Source organism: Phalacrocorax carbo, chromosome 7 (assembly GCF_963921805.1).
Source record: "Phalacrocorax carbo chromosome 7, bPhaCar2.1, whole genome shotgun sequence".
NCBI lineage: Eukaryota > Metazoa > Chordata > Aves > Suliformes > Phalacrocoracidae > Phalacrocorax > Phalacrocorax carbo.
Genome location: NC_087519.1, coordinates 22,116,373 through 22,132,253, shown reverse-complemented (window position 1 = coordinate 22,132,253; position 15,881 = coordinate 22,116,373). Strand labels below are relative to the sequence as shown.

The following is a 15,881-nucleotide window of genomic DNA, read 5'->3' as shown; positions in this document are numbered from 1 at the left end:
ACCCTCGCGAAATCTACCCTGAGAGGCGACCCAGCTCAGGGGGAGATACTGGGTCACAGAGCCCACTGCAGTCCCAGAGAGCTCAACCAACAAGGTCTCCCTCTTGGATCGCTTGTTATAGGATCTTGAGGATTAGCTTTGGTCAGTATTTTACATTCTAGTACAAAATTCAGGCAGGGGATAGCCCAGGTGGGGGCAGAGATTGCCTGACACCCAAATCGTTATGACCACGATAACAACACAATGGGGCTTATCCTGGGATCTCAGAGTGGCCGCGGGGGGTGGGGGTGGGGGTGGCGTGGGGGGGGCGGGGAGGGGGGAGGAGCTGCACCACCACAATTAATAATTAGGCACATTCCCAAACCCTGGACTGAATGTGGGCCTAAAAGAGTGTGAGCGGCTTCATGCATCTCAGTGAGCTGGGCCTGGAGTAGATCCACTCCTGAAATAATCCATACAGCCCACTCCCCATTGATAATCATTGCATTGCCTTTACATTTGGTAAACATAAAGGTCATTCTCTTGGGAAGCCTCCAACAGAACCATTTTCCTCCCCTTTCTTCTGCCACTTGCCATCTGAAGTTGCTTGGAGGTTTCGGTTTCCAATAAAATGGTGCTCAGATGATGGTGTTTTGAGGCACCTCTGTGCTGCACAAGGGGCAACCTGGACTATATTGGAAGAACAGGCTATTCGAAACGTAGAAATCTTTATTTCTCACTCCCAGTGTGTGCTGATGTCTGCCACAGCTCCACTCCATGGCCTTGGGCAACTCACTTAATCTCGCAGCATCTGTATCACTGGGTTAATCGTATTTACGGGCCTTTTACGAGGGTTAATTATTAGCTGGGGAATGCTTGTGTGGACTTTTTCAGACGTGACTCCTTGGATAAACGCTAAATGTTAATGCTGTTAAATAGACTTGGGGCACAACCTTTTGTGCTGTGTGGGTGTCCCCCTGTGCAGGGTGGGATTAAATCCAGGAGGAAAGTCTTTTCTCTGGGGTGGGAGGGTGGCCATGAGGGGGGCTAAGAAACCATCCCCAGACCATCCCAGACCGTCAGTGGATCCCTCAGCTTCCCACTGTCCCTGCATACAAGATGGGAATGTGCTTGTGTGCAGACAGACGGAGCCGTGTCTGGCCAGACCTGGACCCTGCAGCCGCATCCACGCCTGCATCCAGGTCCCCGATCCCGGCGGGCTCAGGCTGGGGGGCATCCCCGTGCTCCTCTGCAAGGGGGGATCTCCCTCTAACGGGCTACTTTTTAACAGGGACTCCCCATGATCCAGGGACTGCCTGCAATGGGGGCTCCCCTTAATAAGGGCACCTCACTAATGGGGACCGCCAGCAGTGGGGGCTCCTCCCTAATGGGGCTCCGTACATTGGGGGCTCCCCTTAATGGGGCTTCTCCCCAGCGTAGTCTCCCCACACGGCTGTTCTTCCATAACGGGGGGCTTGTTGCAACGGGACCCTTCCATAACAGGGGATCCCCGCTGCGGGGGGGCATTACCCTGTATCGGATGTCCCCTCTCCGAGCGCCGCGGAGCAGAGCCCCGACCAGTTCAGCGCACATGTGGCGGGCTGGGCTGGGCTGTCCCATCCCGTCCTGTCCCGTCCCCTCCTCCGGCCGGCCCACACGCACACCGAGCCCTCCCTCCTCCTCCTCCTCCTCGTCCTCCTCCTCCCACTTCCTCCGCACAATGCAGGCTGCCGGCCGAGCGGGTCAGCGGCAGCAGGCCCCCCCTCGCCGCCGCAGCCGCCGAGCTCCTCGGCCGGCCCCGTAGCGATGCTCCGGGAAAGGCACCGCGCCGTCGCCGCAGGTGAGTGCGGGACCGGTCCAGCTCCTCGCTGGACCATGGGCTTGGGGCGGGACAGCGGGGACGTACCGGAGCCGGAGGGATGCGGGGGGGGGTCTGGCGGGGGCGCAGGCGACCCCTGGCCCGCTGCCTCGCCCCGTACCCAGCTTGCCTTTGAGCCTCCCCGGGAGGGTGAAGCTCATGGCCAGGAGCATCCACCGCAGGAAGGGTTTCCCCCCCCACTTTCCTGCACCCTATATTGACGTCTTCCTCCAGATCATCTGTTTCTCGTTGGGCGATGCAGGGAAAAACGGGCTTCGGGCTCCAGTTCCAGGGTTTTTACCCATTTATGGACACTTAGGATCACGCGGCTGATGCGCAACGTGTCCGCGGGGCCGAAGGCGCCTTCGGCTCCCCCGCGAGAGCCTAAACCCGCCGAGAGTTATTTTGGTGGTCACTATAGCGTTGCCTACAGAAATGCCGTGGCTGCGGATGGGCGGAGGGGACAGAAGGACGGAAGGCGGCCATCCCGCCCCCGCCGGGCCCGTGCCTCGTGGCCAGGGTGCGATGCTGCCGTGCCTGGGGTCTGCGACCACGCGGGGGGGGTCCCCACCCGGGGCGTGACACTGATGGGTCGGCGTTGGGTCGGTGGCGTTTGTGCCTGTGTATCAGAGCGGGTTTAATCCCCTAAATACTCAGATGTCACTCTGGAGGCGGTCTTTCTACCCTTCTGGTGGCTGCTACATGCTTAATTAGTTTCTTTTTAAAATAAAAGTTAATATTGCTCGGGCTTTTTCAGGAATAACAGCCCCGCTTGCAATCCAAGCAATGGCACGCGGAGCGTGTCCGGTGAGGACGCTCTCTTAAAAAGCAGCTGGCTTGGTCCGAGCGAGGGCTCCGGCTGGGCTTTTGCCTACCTGGGAAAAGCTCGGGAGCTGCAAACTTTTCTGAAGGGGGATAAGGTACGAAATGAGGGAGCCGGGGCCTGGGGGCCTCTCGTTTGCTCCCCCCAAAATGACCTCTGCGAGGGAGATTTGCCGGCGATCGCATCCAAGCCCGCCGGAGGGATGGGAAAGGTGACCTCCTCCGCAGGCACCCAAGGTCCCCGCGATTGCGAAACCGGTATTGCGGCCAGACGGGAAACCGCCTTCCTACCGGGGGAGAAGTCCACTCGCGTTGGGGTGACACGGAGAAAGCCCCCTCCGCCCCCCGTTAAGCGGCCCTCTGCCGCAGGATCCCGGGGGGTGCCTCGAAGGGGGGCCGCGGGACGGCCGGGGATGCCGGATGCCTCCGGGTTTAGGAGATTTGGGGGGTTTATTTCTTGATAGCTGCTTCCTACGGGCTGGCTGGGAGTTTGGCGGCTGTTTCTTCGCATCACGTGGCGATGGAGGAGGCGGGAGGCTGCGATGAGAGGCTCCCGCGCCTTACCGCCGCGCTGGGGTGTCGCATCCTGGGGGGGAATGCCGCGCCCGGCCGCCCCGGGAGAGCAGGCACGGCCGCGCCTGGCCCGAGCTGCCGGAGCAAAAAGAGATGTCAGAGCCACCGCGGCAGCCTCGGCATGCCAAGGAGCCCCGGTGGAGGCGGAACGGGAGCCCTCCCGTGCCCTTTTGACATCTGAAGTGCGGCAGATAAAGCTGGCTGTGGCCCGCAAGCACTTATCGGGGAGGTTTTGCCTCCACACAGCGGGGCGGCATGTGCTCCTTTTCATTTGGTTTTACTTTTCTCCCTCCCGGGCAAACGGCCCCTTCTGGGAAAAACCCCTGCGAAGAAAGAAGGAGGGGGGGGAAAAAAAAACCTAAAAAAAAAAAATGTATAAAAAAGAGGAGTAAATCGGTTGTGTTTAATCTGCCCACTGCTTTCCTCAGCCGTGGAGTTTCAGTATCGCAAGTGCTGGCTGTGTGTGTTAGTGTTCACCCAGGTGTCCCCCCACGGCCCCAGTTCCCGGGTGTCCCTCTCGTCCCCACGGACCCTGGCCCCGGTGGCTCTCCCGTGGCCGGGGGAAAGAAGAAGGGCATCACCATGCTGGCTGCAAGGGAATCCTGGAGGGGAAGGGCTGATGGCGGCACCAAATACAAAGCTGTTTTCTTGGGTGTCAGATGGTGCAGTTGTAGGGATGGCACCCGCTGGGGCAAAGGCCTCGTGTATTTCATGGAAAGAGGGACCCCATCAGTGCCCTCACCCTAATAAGGTTAATGAACTCAACCCCTATCGGACATCAGAGAATCCACCTGGCTGGCTCCAGACACCACTCTGGGATGACTTGTTCTGTTCTGCATCCTTCCAGCGAGCCTGGAAGTCAGAGCTGGCTGCCTGCTTTCCCGCTGAATCGGCGGGATGGGGTTGGGATGTTCCTGAGGGGAAAGGTCTCCTTGTAACGAGGTTATGAGGCCTTTTCCTTCCACCCCCCCCAAAGAGGGGATCTCCCTCCTCTGGTCACAGGTGATTTGGAAACGGGGCGATTGCATCGGAGCTGCCAATGTGCCCAGCAGCATAACCCAGCCCTGTGGTGATGGCGGGGCCGCTTGCACAATGTCCCCAACACCCCAGGTTTTGTAGATCAGTGCGATTCAGGGAAAGGGGAAAAAGCAGCAGAGAAGTGTTGGAAGTCACAAGACCCCAGGTTTCTGTCCCAGCTTGTCCACCCTGAGCACTGTCACCGTGTGGAAGGCATCCCACACCTGCATCTCCTTCCTAACACAGCATCTCCTGGGGAGATGGACTTAAACACCACCCTCCTACGAGATCCCACTCAAGCCACTGGTGGGTGCGGAGAGCAGTCTGCTGGAAAGGTTAATAACCTAGTTTGGGACCCCCACCCGCCCAGCTGAGCCCCTTCCTGCTTCACATCCCCCCACTTGGGGTGTAAGGAAAGCCTGTGGCTTTCCCTTCGCGGGGGGGGCCGGGATGGCAATGTGCAGCCGACTTCTCTGTCACAGGCCTCCAAAATATCTCAGCCAGCATGTGGTGATGAAGGAGCCTGGGGCGTTGCCCCAGGCTGGGGCAAGGCAGGACTGGCGCAGGTCGGCCTCCTACCTCAGGCCAGGGTCTCGTGTGGAAGGGAGGGGTTTGGGATTTTTGGGTTTTTCTCTTTTCAGTTTGAGGGGAGCATTTTCCCTGGATCTAAGTGATGGCAAATTTAATTGGTACTGAACATCTTGGAAATACCCTGAGGCTCCTGAGGATAAAGCTGTTGGAAATAATGCAGTCACCCCACGATGCCATTCTCCAGTGAGCTGCTTCTGAGGGTGCAGATGGGGAGATTAGCTTTCTTCTGGACCACAGGGAAGCATTGACCCTCCAAAGAGGTTTTCAGAGGAGCCCAGGGAAAGAGCATCTTCCATGGAAAGCGAGAAATTGTTGAACTTTGGGAAATAAACCCAACCCAAAAGGATGGCAGAGGGGTGCAGCCCACTCAGTCATGCCAGAGTTGCTGTTTTGGGGAAAACTGCTTGGTTTGAGCTGAGTCTGGGGAGAGGTAGGTCTGCAAGGGGCTGTCCCCTGGTCCCCCCCGGGCCAGGCTGGGCATGTGGGGGGCAGAGCTGCAGCTGGGCAGGGGCACCCACGCCTGCGGCTGGGTGGGCGGTGGGCCTGTGACCCCTGTTTCTGCCTGTAAGGGCTCTGTCTGCACGGCAGGGAAAGCTGGCAGGGTATAGCGGGTGGTTTGCCAGAGTGGGCTGTGTGCGGCTCAGCTCTGGACTCCAGCCGTGCTGCAGAGCAGAGCCACCATGCTCAGGTCCCTTATCTACCCTCACAAGTCTCCCCAGTTATCTGCTCTGTTTCCCCTTCTGTGGACAAGACTTTTATCTTATCTCTACCCTCTCTTCCTCTGTTTCCTTCTTTGCTTCTCTGCTAACTCTTGCTACAAAAATTTAAAAAAAAAAACACAGCAGGGGTGGTGAAGAACAGACATGAGATCCTACGGCAGTAAGTCCATCCACAGGCTTGGGAGAGGCCTGGCCATGCTCAGGAGATGCTGGGTGATGTTTGGCCATACTGGGAGGATGCTGGGCCATGGTCCAGTGATGCTCAGGTGGGTCTGTGGGCTTGCTTAGGTGTCTTACATGATGATCAGGTGATGCCAGGTGACGCTGGGGATATACTGGGTGATGGTCCAGTGATGCTTCTGGGGCTCAAGCAAGGCCCAGGTTTCTCAATGTGATACTCAGGAGATGCTGGGCAGTACTGGGGGAATGCTTATGATGCCAGGAGATACTGGGGGGATACTTGTGATGCTGAAGGGATGCGGGGCGATGCCTGGGAAGGCTGGGCAATGCTGTGACGGTCTGCCAGCTCCACCTGCTGGCATGCACTGCCTGACACTGTGGACCAGCACCCAGGCCCCCACCACAGCAGCAGCCCAAATGCAGAAGAGACCATAAGGGAGAGGGTCCCCACAAGATTCAGGCTGCTGCACTGGGGGCAAAGCCTCAAATTAGTTTGACTAGTGTAACTGATGGGGAATTTGGGGCACTCTGTGTTTGTGCCTCACCACAGTCTGCTGGCTCTTCACCTGAGCTGACCTATCTTTTCTTCCCTCTGCCTGCAACAGAGGCTTTGAAACCAAAGCAGCAAGAGCTTTTTCAGAGCTTTTCCAAGGAGATGGATGGAGAAACACTTGGCTAGCGTGCCAGGATCCCTTCCCTCTGCTGACTTCAGGCTTTCACCCTTGATTGTGCAGGGCTGCCCCAGCCAGCACCGAGGCAGGGGAGTGCCTGACTGGATCCCTAGCTTCCACACCGTGGATCAAAAGTTGCTTCTCAGTTCGGGGTGGCTTTTTTTTAGGATCTCTGCCAGGCACCAGGAGGTTGAGAGAATGGAAGCAAGTCTTCATTGCCCTTGGCAGAGGCTGCCTGCACGGCAAGCAGGGCTTCCCATGGCTCTGCTCCTCTCTAGCCTTCCAGTGCGATGTTGAGCATCACAAATTAATAAGGAAAAGCTGCAGGTGAAAATCAAAATGCTTTCTCTGACCAACATGTGGGCAAGCTGACTTGGGGAGCTTCTGCTGGATGATGCCACCCTATGTTGTTCCCCTGCTGAGTGCCTGCCATGGAGACTTGCTTTGCTCTTGATTTATTTTCTCTCTCTCTCTTTCTCCTGTTCAGGAAGGCCAGCTCACCTCTCCTGTCGCATGCCCCAGTTAGGACGCTGGCAGCAACACGTAAATGGCCTCAAAACGGCACTTGGAGCCTCTGGATCCCATTATATTCAATAAGCTACCTCAGCTGGAGACAGAGCCTGCCGCCGGCTTCCCTGACAGCCTCTGCAAATCCAGCCTTGTGCCCAACCCTGGCACCGAAAACCATTTCAACTACAAGGGCTCCTACTTCACCTGCCCGCTGCAAAGCCCCGATGGCCCTGAGCAGCCCCTGGCGTGCTGGAGTCCAGCGGCTGCCTACCTGCACTATGGCACTAGTGCCGGCAGTCATCCCATGCCAGCGGAGGGACCACTGGTGAGCTGCCTGCTGTACCGACCTGAGAGCCTGGGGACTGAGCTGCAGCCCCCAGGTGCTGAAAAGGGCAAGGACAGTCTGATGCGGGAGCTGCTAATGGTGAGGGAGAAGTGGACTAGCCCGCTGCCGGCTCCAGGACACCCCTTCCCGGTGAAGAAGCCAGTGGCGGTGAACAAGGCAGCCCCCCTAGCTGTCCCCAAGCCAGTGTATAGAGCCCCAGTGTGCTTTGTGGACCCCAGGATGGCTCTGCCGCTGGGACCCCGGGCAGAGAGCCTGCAGCAGAGACTGGGAGATGCAGACTGGGCTCTGCCTGCCACTGCTCCTTCCAGCCACCCTCTCCACCCTGGTGAGCCCCGCAGTGGCACTGGGCTGCACAAGAGGGGTCCCCACTCTGACCCCAGCCTCCTGCCGCTGAACTCCAGCCTAGTTCTGCCGGCCAAGGAGAAGGTGGCCTCCCCTGCCGCCTTCTCCCCCTACTACACGGCCTTTGAGAAATACAGGGCCCCCCCTGGTACCCCCTTTCTGGAAGCCAGCTGCCCTGTTGCCCAGGGCCAGAGGAAGGTTGCCGAGGTCCCCAGCCTCGGCCCAGACTCCTGGCTCAAGCCCAAGACGCCCACCACCAGCCCGGAGCACCAGGAGAGGCCACCAGCATGCTACCCACACACCCACTACCCGCTGCCGATCCATAAGGCTGCCCTCCTCTACCACTCCCCAGCTCCCGCCCTGGAGGAACAGCCCAGTGCCCTGCCTGGTGCCTACAAAGATTTCAGCTTTGCAGGAAGCGGGGAGCCCCTTCCCAGCACTTACCTTAAGCCCCAAGCCCCAAGGAGCTACTTTCCCAGCCCCTTGGAAACCTATGTGCCAAGGGCAGCCGGTGCCAGTGCAGTGGCAGCACCACCCACCAAGTCGGCAGCGCTGCCAAGGGATGCTGAGCCACCGCAGCGAGGTGGCTATTTGCCAAGCCCCGGCTTTGCCTTCAACCCCAGTGACATGGCCGTATTTGGCATCTCCTTCACTGGCACGGAGCCAGGCTGCCAGCAGCACCGGGCAGAAAGTCCTCAGCGGCGAGCAGCAGTGAGACACAACAGCGCTTTCCAACCTGTCTGTGTCCCAGAGAAGGTGCCCAGGGGTTCTGGTGGGCTCGCAGAGACGTCTCCCAAAGGAGAAGGGAGCTGGGTGAAACCCAATGTAGGGGAGCAGGAGCCCCCCTACCCAGGCAGGAGGAAGGCCAGCCCAGCCCCCCAGGAGACCCCCCGCAGGAGACCACCAGCTCCCATCATCATAGGGAAGGGAGATGCCTGCAAGGTCAAGGATGCAGCCCAGGAGCTCGTTCCCCCTTCTCCAGCTGCCTCCCCCTCAGAGGGGCTGAAAGTCCAGAGGGATGACGAGGTTTCTCCTTCCTCCCCACCCATGCCAGTGATCAACAACGTCTTCAGCCTGGCACCTTATCAAGACTACCTGGAGGGGACCGAGGGCTCAGCCGAGGTCCCCTTCTCCAGGGACCATCTGCGGGGGGACATCCCACCCCAAATCACAGGGAGCAGTTGTGAGCCTGCTGCCCTTGGAGACACCTTGGTGATGTCCAGCCTGCTGCCGGTGGGGATGGCAGCCGGCCAGGCACTGAAGACAGGCAGTGGTGCGGTCCAGAGCCAAGGGGAAAGCTGTTACAGAAGGGTCCCCAAAAAGCCAAAGCTTGTGCCCCAAGACCCAGGGTCTATGGGGAGCAGCCCCAGCAGGGCGGGGGGCGGGGAGCTGGCCCCTGAGAGCATTGCACTGGACCTCAGCTTGAAGAAGAGACTGGTGAAAGCCGGGGAGTCCTGGGGATCCATCGGATGTGTGGAGGGGACACCAGATGGGGAGGATGTAGAGGAGAAGAAAGAGGGTCCGGGGGGAAAGGTGAGGGTGGGAGAGGGGGCCAAGCCCCAGCCACTGCCCTTGCTGCTTGAGGTGGGCTCTGGGGACAAGGGCAACTTCCAGAGCTCAACCACCTTCATGTTCAAAAAATACAAGATCTTGCGCTACTTCCCACCCAGCACCATCCCCCGCCAGCAGGCTGGCAGCCCCCACACACCCCAGCCCAGCCCGCCGCCACCAGCCCCCTCTGGCAGCATCCCCACGCCGCCACCGCTGTGGACACCCCCTGCCTCCCCGCTGGCCAGCAGCCCCCAGGCCCCACAGCCTGGCCCCCAGCCCAGCACCTCTGCTCTGCGGGGGGCTTGCCTGGACCCACAGCAGCCCCTGCTGCCCGAAGGCCCCCGAGCACTGGGAGAAGAGAGCGTCTCGCTGCCTGGGCAGTGCGAGGCCCCTGCCCCACAGACCTCTGCTGGCCAGTATTTCACCACACTGCACACCTCACTCTGCAACATTATTTCGGGCTCCGTGTCCAGGTCCTCCCCAGAGCTGCTGCAGGAGTGGTTGAAGAAGGCAAAGCCAGCAGAGGAGCTCGGAGAGATGCCCAAATCCCCTCCCAAGCCCAAGAATGGCTCCAAGATCCCTGAACCTCAAAAGCCCGCCAAAGGCAAGGAGATCTGGCTGGCTTTCCAGGATGTGGCTGTTCTCCTCACCAACCTGCTTTCTCAGCTGGAGACCTTCATGTTTGCTCGCAAGTGTCCTTTCCCCCACGTAGTCCGGGCAGGAGCTGTCTTCATCCCCATCCATGTGGTGAAGGAGAAGCTCTTCCCCAAGCTTCCCGGGGCCTTCGTTGACCAAGTGCTGCAGGAGCACAAGGTGGAGCTGCGCCCCACCACGCTTTCAGAGGAGAGGCATTTGAGGGACCTGGAGCTGAAGAGCTGTACATCACGCATGCTGAAGCTCCTGGCGCTCAAGCAGCTCCCTGACATCTACCCGGACCTGCTGAACCTCCACTGGCACGACTCCATCAGGCAGCAGCTTGGTAGGTAGCCTGGCATCTCCCATGGAGGGCTGGTGACACCAGTGGGTCCCCGGGACTCTTCCTAGGAAGCTCCAGCCACATCTGCCTCCCATATGCTGCTGTTTAGAGGGAGCATACATCACTTGTGTGGTCCCTTGTTATTCTTGTCCTACCATGGGTTCTGTGGAGCAGACTATTTAGCTTTTCTCCATGGGTTATGGAGAGAGAAATCTTGAGCTAGAGGGTGGTGGTGGGGCGGGGGGGTTGTCCCTGCCTGCCTGGGTGACAAAAGTCATCCTGGGGATATTGAGGAGGTGTCGGTTACCTCCAGGCCACCTCATCCCCTCCAAGGGCAGTGGAACAGGGCAGCTCAGGAACACGCTGGGACCAGAGCTGCATGCGTGCTGCTTGCCAGACCTGCCACCCATGACTGTCACATCCTACTGGTGACAGTCCTACCACCCCTCTCTGTCCAGACACCCTTTTGCTCCTGCTCAAGGTCATTGCGAACAACTTTATTTCTTTCAGGTTCACACTCGCAGGCTGGCCAGCATCCCTCCAAGTAGGTAACCTTTCTTGTGTGTGTGTTTATACGTATTTATATGTAGTTCTGTAACGGTGTATGTTTATTTGTGTGTATTTGCCATGATGACAGGGAGCTTTGCCTGGCTGGAGAGGAGCAGACAAGTGGCTCCGTTGCCTGGGCTGGGCTGGAGGGGGGATTTATGGCTGGGGGGATTATTTGGGACAGGGAGGTGAAGACCCTGCTGTCCCTAACCACTCTTTCCTCTCCCAGGTAGCCCTGGCGTGGAGGCATTGAAAGCTGATGGCAAAATGATAGCCACAGATAGCACAAAGAAGGAGGCACTAAGGAGTGTGTCAAGGGCAACAGCTGAGCCACCCGCCTGCGAGGACATGAAAGGGAAGGTCCCCCTTGTCCCCAGAGTGGGGTCCCCTTCTGGCCGCGACGTGGATGCTGAGATGAAGCAGGTGATCACCAGCAGACCTGCAGGGAGATGCTTGGCTCCCACTGGTGGGACGGCTGTGCACGAGGATGGGGATAGTTTCTCCTGGGATGCTGGTGCCTGGAGGCCACTGGCACTGTAGGGATCCTCTGAGGACAATGCTCGGAGTGGAGAACAGCAGCAGGGGTGCATGACCCAGAGATGCTCCAGGGCCATGAGCAGGGATGGCTGGTGTGGTACCTTGGCTCCTGGCAACCCACTCCCACCTCCACCCATGGCCAGCCAGGCTGCTGCCGGTGAACAGGGAGTGAATGGCTGGAGTCCCAGTGGAGCTGCAGGGCTGGAGCAGCATTTGTGCCTGCAAAAGGAACGTGGACATGGCCGCACCACCATCCCCAGCCTTGGAGAAAGGCTAGCTACTGCAGGGATGATTTACCACATCCCCTCCTCTCTCCTCTAACTCACTTCTGCTTTATACACATCATTCCCAATAAACATACCGTCGTCCTGGTTTAATCTTTATACAGAGACTTAACACAACATTAAGGGTCAAGGGAATCACAACTTCTGTAGTTACACGACTGATTTCTTTTGTTGTTTTAAATGAAGACATTTTTAAAATGCTACAAACTCACCTTTATAAGGAGCTGCTGCCTTCAGGTTACGTGGGTTTTTTTAAAAAAAATAGTAATTTATATTTGTCTTTTTATTTAAACTCATGGCTTCACCTGCTTACTATGCTGGACCAAGGCAGCGGGAGTGATGCTATTTGGGCTGAGAGTTTCAGTCCTAATCGTAGCTGAAAAAGGCTGTGAGAAAGATTTAGAGACTTAAAGAAAACCAAACCACTTTACAACACAGATCCCAGCTGTCCCAAAGGAGAATGTGGGAGATGCACATTTGGGGACAACCTTGACAGAGACGTGGCAACCCCGGCGTGACCAGAGGGACAAGAAAGGGGAGTGATGCTGCGAGACCTTGGAAGGAGAGATTGTTTCCATCTCGCGGGCAGTGGAAGGTTGATGGATGTCCCAGGAGGGATCCTGGCAGCCAAGGATGGATGAACTACCCCTTGCCTGGTCTGCAGCAACAATACACAACAGAGGCCTTACAAACTTGACATTCAGGTGTTTCTCCAGCAGATGCAGGGTGTGGAGGAAAAAAATGAGGGTTATTATTTTTTATTTCACTACAGAAATATTTATTTTAAACTAAGAAAATGGAGGGGAAAAAAAAAAAAGAAAAAAAAAACCCTACCCTAATTGTACCATAGACTCTTTGACTCTTTTTTAGCCAAAAGGTGTGTTTGCCAGCTGGGGAGGCAGTGGTTGCCACAGCTGTGTTTCCTGCGGGTGCCTTTCTGCTTTTCCACTGGGATGTATTGGCTTTATGAGGGAAAGGGAAGGGGGAACTGCTGTTATCTTTGCTCTCCCTTGCCATGCCAGGTGTCTGCATAGCGTTGTAAAACAATTCAGAAAGCAGTGTTTGTTAATAATATTGTTTTATATGTATACACACATATATATAAAAAGCTTCCAGGGAAGAAATTTCCTTGATTTTATTTAATATTTTGTAAGAATATGAACTTTAAGAGGCACCTTGCCTGATTACAGGCTTTGGCTTGTCTTCAAACACACCATGCTTTGGTCTCTGCTGACCTCCCACCTGGCTGGGCAGACCAAACCCCACCGGTGATGGGCTTGCAACAAGCTGTGAGCGTGTGCTCAGCCCCTCCATCCCATCATCAGAGGGCTGGATCCAGCATCTGACCTGCTGTGGGTGCCCGGGTATGCAGGGAGCCCCATAGGTCACCCATCAGTAAGGCAGGACAGCCCAGTGCCCATGAGGGGTATGTCCTGAGCCCCCCAGGTGACAGCCTGAGAGGAGGGTGCTAGTGGAAGTCTCTGCATCAGAAACAGGGCAGGAGAGCTATGGGGTGCAGCAGGGCTGACAGCAGTCCCCCACTGCTCTTCTGACTGCTGTTGGGGTGATGCACCTCAGGCTGATTCAGCAGGGACACCCAAGACACCATACCCCTTGTGAGCTCCCATCAGAACCACAAAATCTGCCTGCTTTCAGGAGCCAAACACCCCAAGCCACATTTTTCAGCCCAAATTACTCAAGCCTGGCAGAGAAACAGCACTGCCATGACCTGCTCCCTCTAAACAGGGCATTTTCAGGAACATTCATAGTGTTTGGGGCTGGTGTTTGGGGAACAACCGGCCTGAAGAAACAGGCACAAACACCCAGTCCTCTGCCAAGGGCTAAATGAGGAGCAGAGGAAAGCTGGGACCCCTCCAGCAGGGAAAGAGCTTCACCTGGGGGAATGCTAATTAGTTTGTGTGTTAATTGGGAGCAGCTGGAATGGAGCCACTGGGAAATCAGATAAAAGCACAGGGCTGGGGTGGGATCTCAGTGCTGTCTTCTCCTTGGCTGTTTTTAGGTAAGGGGGTGCTGGTGGGTTGAAGTCTTGTTGTCTTGTTATCCCCAGTGAGGCTATGTGAGACAAGGTGTGTGCTTTGGGTAGGGAATGAGGTAATGTCTGAGCCCAAGGCTGACTACAGCCCTGCTCTGTACCACAAGCTTCCCCAGATCCTCCTGGGAGATGCTGAGGCTTGGCACAAACTTTCCTGAGCTGGAGTAGCTGCTTAGTTCTGCTGGAACCTAGGGAGATGTTTTGACAAGGGGCCTCCTGGGTCTTGTGTGGGGGATGTTTGGGGTGGGGGGGAGGAGGGGGGGTTGGAGGAACCCAGCCTAAAGCTCTTGCTGTACCTTTTCACAGCTGGGCTCTCTTATGGCCTCTCCTGACCAGAGCCAAGGGCTAGGACCACCGGACCCAACAGATATTGCTGCCCTAGAGCTGCCAATGATGCTCCATGGTGAGAGCAAAGGGGTTGTGACTATGGCCCTGGGTCCTGCTGCCTGGGTGGCTGCCGCTGCCAGCAGGCTGCGGTGCAAAGCCTTCCTGATTCTGGCTATCTGCCTGTTTGCCACTGCTCTCCTGTACAGCCTGGGGTCTCCGGCTGCTCCACACTGGGGCTCCCCAGGCTCCCTGCCTCCTTCCCACACTTGGCTGGACTTGCCAGCTTCCCAGAGAGGGACAGGTGACAATGTGGTGGCAACACATGGGGACCTGCTTAACTACCCAGCAATGCAGCAGGGTGGGAGGGCCCTGATGGGCTCTGTGGGCACCCCAGACTGCTTCCCAGGAGTTGAAAGAGATGTGACCAGTGGTGCAGATGATGAGGGATGGAGCCTGGGAACACCAACCACAGCTACTGCCTCTCCCTTGACAGCCTGGACCTCACCACAGCAGCAGCCTGATTCCAGGCACAGAGAAGGGCTCAGGTTGGGCACAGCAGTGGCTACAACTTTGTCACCTGCACAGTGGCTTGGCGCAGGGGTGACTGCTACCTTGGCTCAGCTCCTCTGGACCACCCATGGCCCCAGCCCTGGCTCCTGGCACCACCTTGCTCTGGGAGACCTCAATGGCACAGGACCAGGCTCGCATGATGCGGCATGGGTGACTGCAGTCCATGGGCTTAGGCAGGCAGTGGGTATGTCAGAGCCCCAGAGCCCAGGGCAGAGGTCTGAGGGCACCCCCCATGCTCAGGGTGAGCCAGCTGCCTGGGTCCCTGCTGCAGCCCCAGCATGGCAGCAGGTTCCCTCCCTGCCCATGGCTGCCTCTGTCCCCTCTGCAGGGACTACCTTGCCGGAGGTGGTGCCCACCCAGCTGGTCTCACCTGAAGGGGCTTCTGGGGGAGCTCATGTCCCATATGATGCCCCAGTACATACAAGGTCAGCACGGATACTGATGGGTACTCCCTCCCAGAGCCACAGCACAGCAGACCAGCTCAGAGGAGACCAGATGCTGGCCATTGGGGCATCCCCTGACTGTTGGACCATGTGCCACAGAGCAGATCTCAGCCTGGCTGCCAGTTCTAAGCCTCCTGCTGTGGTTACAGCCAGTGATTTGCCTTCTCAGGCCAGAGCTGTGACTGCAGTGCAGGCTCCCAGCAGTGTGCCTGCAGCTGACCGATCTATGGCCAGTGGCTTCTCTGATGTCCAACATGGAGCTTCAGTTGCTAAAGCCACAATGAGGAGCTGCAATGGGCAGAAAGAAGAGGTGAGACCAAGCCCTGGCCTGCCTGACCTTGGTATGGGCAAGGACCACATTGCTGCTCCTCATCTGGTGCCCCTTCCAGGGGCACCCTCAGCTCTGCCAACAGAAAGGACGTCCTGTTTGACTGAAGTGTATCCTGGCACTGTGTGGGTACCTTCTGCTGTGACACCTGAGATGCTCTGGGACACACAGCCTGCTGTTACCTTCCTGCATGGCAAAGCTGCTCTGCTCATGGGCACTGTCTTGGACAAGGTCCCAGGAAATGTGTCTGGACTTCTGGCCACTGTGTTGACATCTCTTCCCAGTGCTGCATTGGCTCATGGTGTCAACCACCCAGAAGTGCTGGCTCCCTTCCATCCTACAGCACAGTCTGGGGGACCTGCTGTCACCTTGGGGGAACTAAGTGATGTGTCTTCCCCTGCTGTGCAGCAGGCTCTGGTGGCATCCACCAAAGCCCACCCTTCTACTGCTTGGACCAGGGCTCCCAATGCTGCAGATGCCACTGTGACTGGGGTGACCTCAGCAGCCCCTGATGCCATCCCGGAGTCTGGAGTGACCAAAGCCACCTGCAAGGATGGAGCTGCTACGATGGCTTCCCCCTCTCCAAGAGCTGCATGTGTGACACATGGCTCCCCCCTGGGGTTACCTACCCAGAGGCCATCTCTGCATCCAGACC

The 15,881-nt window shown here is 57.5% G+C and overlaps 1 protein-coding gene across 1 annotated transcript; it reads left to right on the top strand.

Annotated features, from left to right (window-relative positions):
* The first annotated feature begins 1,666 nt into the window (after positions 1 to 1,666).
* On the top strand, positions 1,667 to 12,629 carry C7H15orf39 (chromosome 7 C15orf39 homolog). The gene is made up of 4 exons (XM_064456797.1): positions 1,667 to 1,819; positions 6,898 to 10,138; positions 10,646 to 10,683; positions 10,918 to 12,629. Exons 2-3 carry the CDS (start codon positions 6,958 to 6,960, stop codon positions 10,681 to 10,683), a joined length of 3,219 nt encoding a protein of 1,072 aa, XP_064312867.1. The 5' UTR covers positions 1,667 to 1,819; positions 6,898 to 6,957; the 3' UTR covers positions 10,918 to 12,629.
* The last annotated feature ends 3,252 nt before the right edge of the window (positions 12,630 to 15,881 follow it).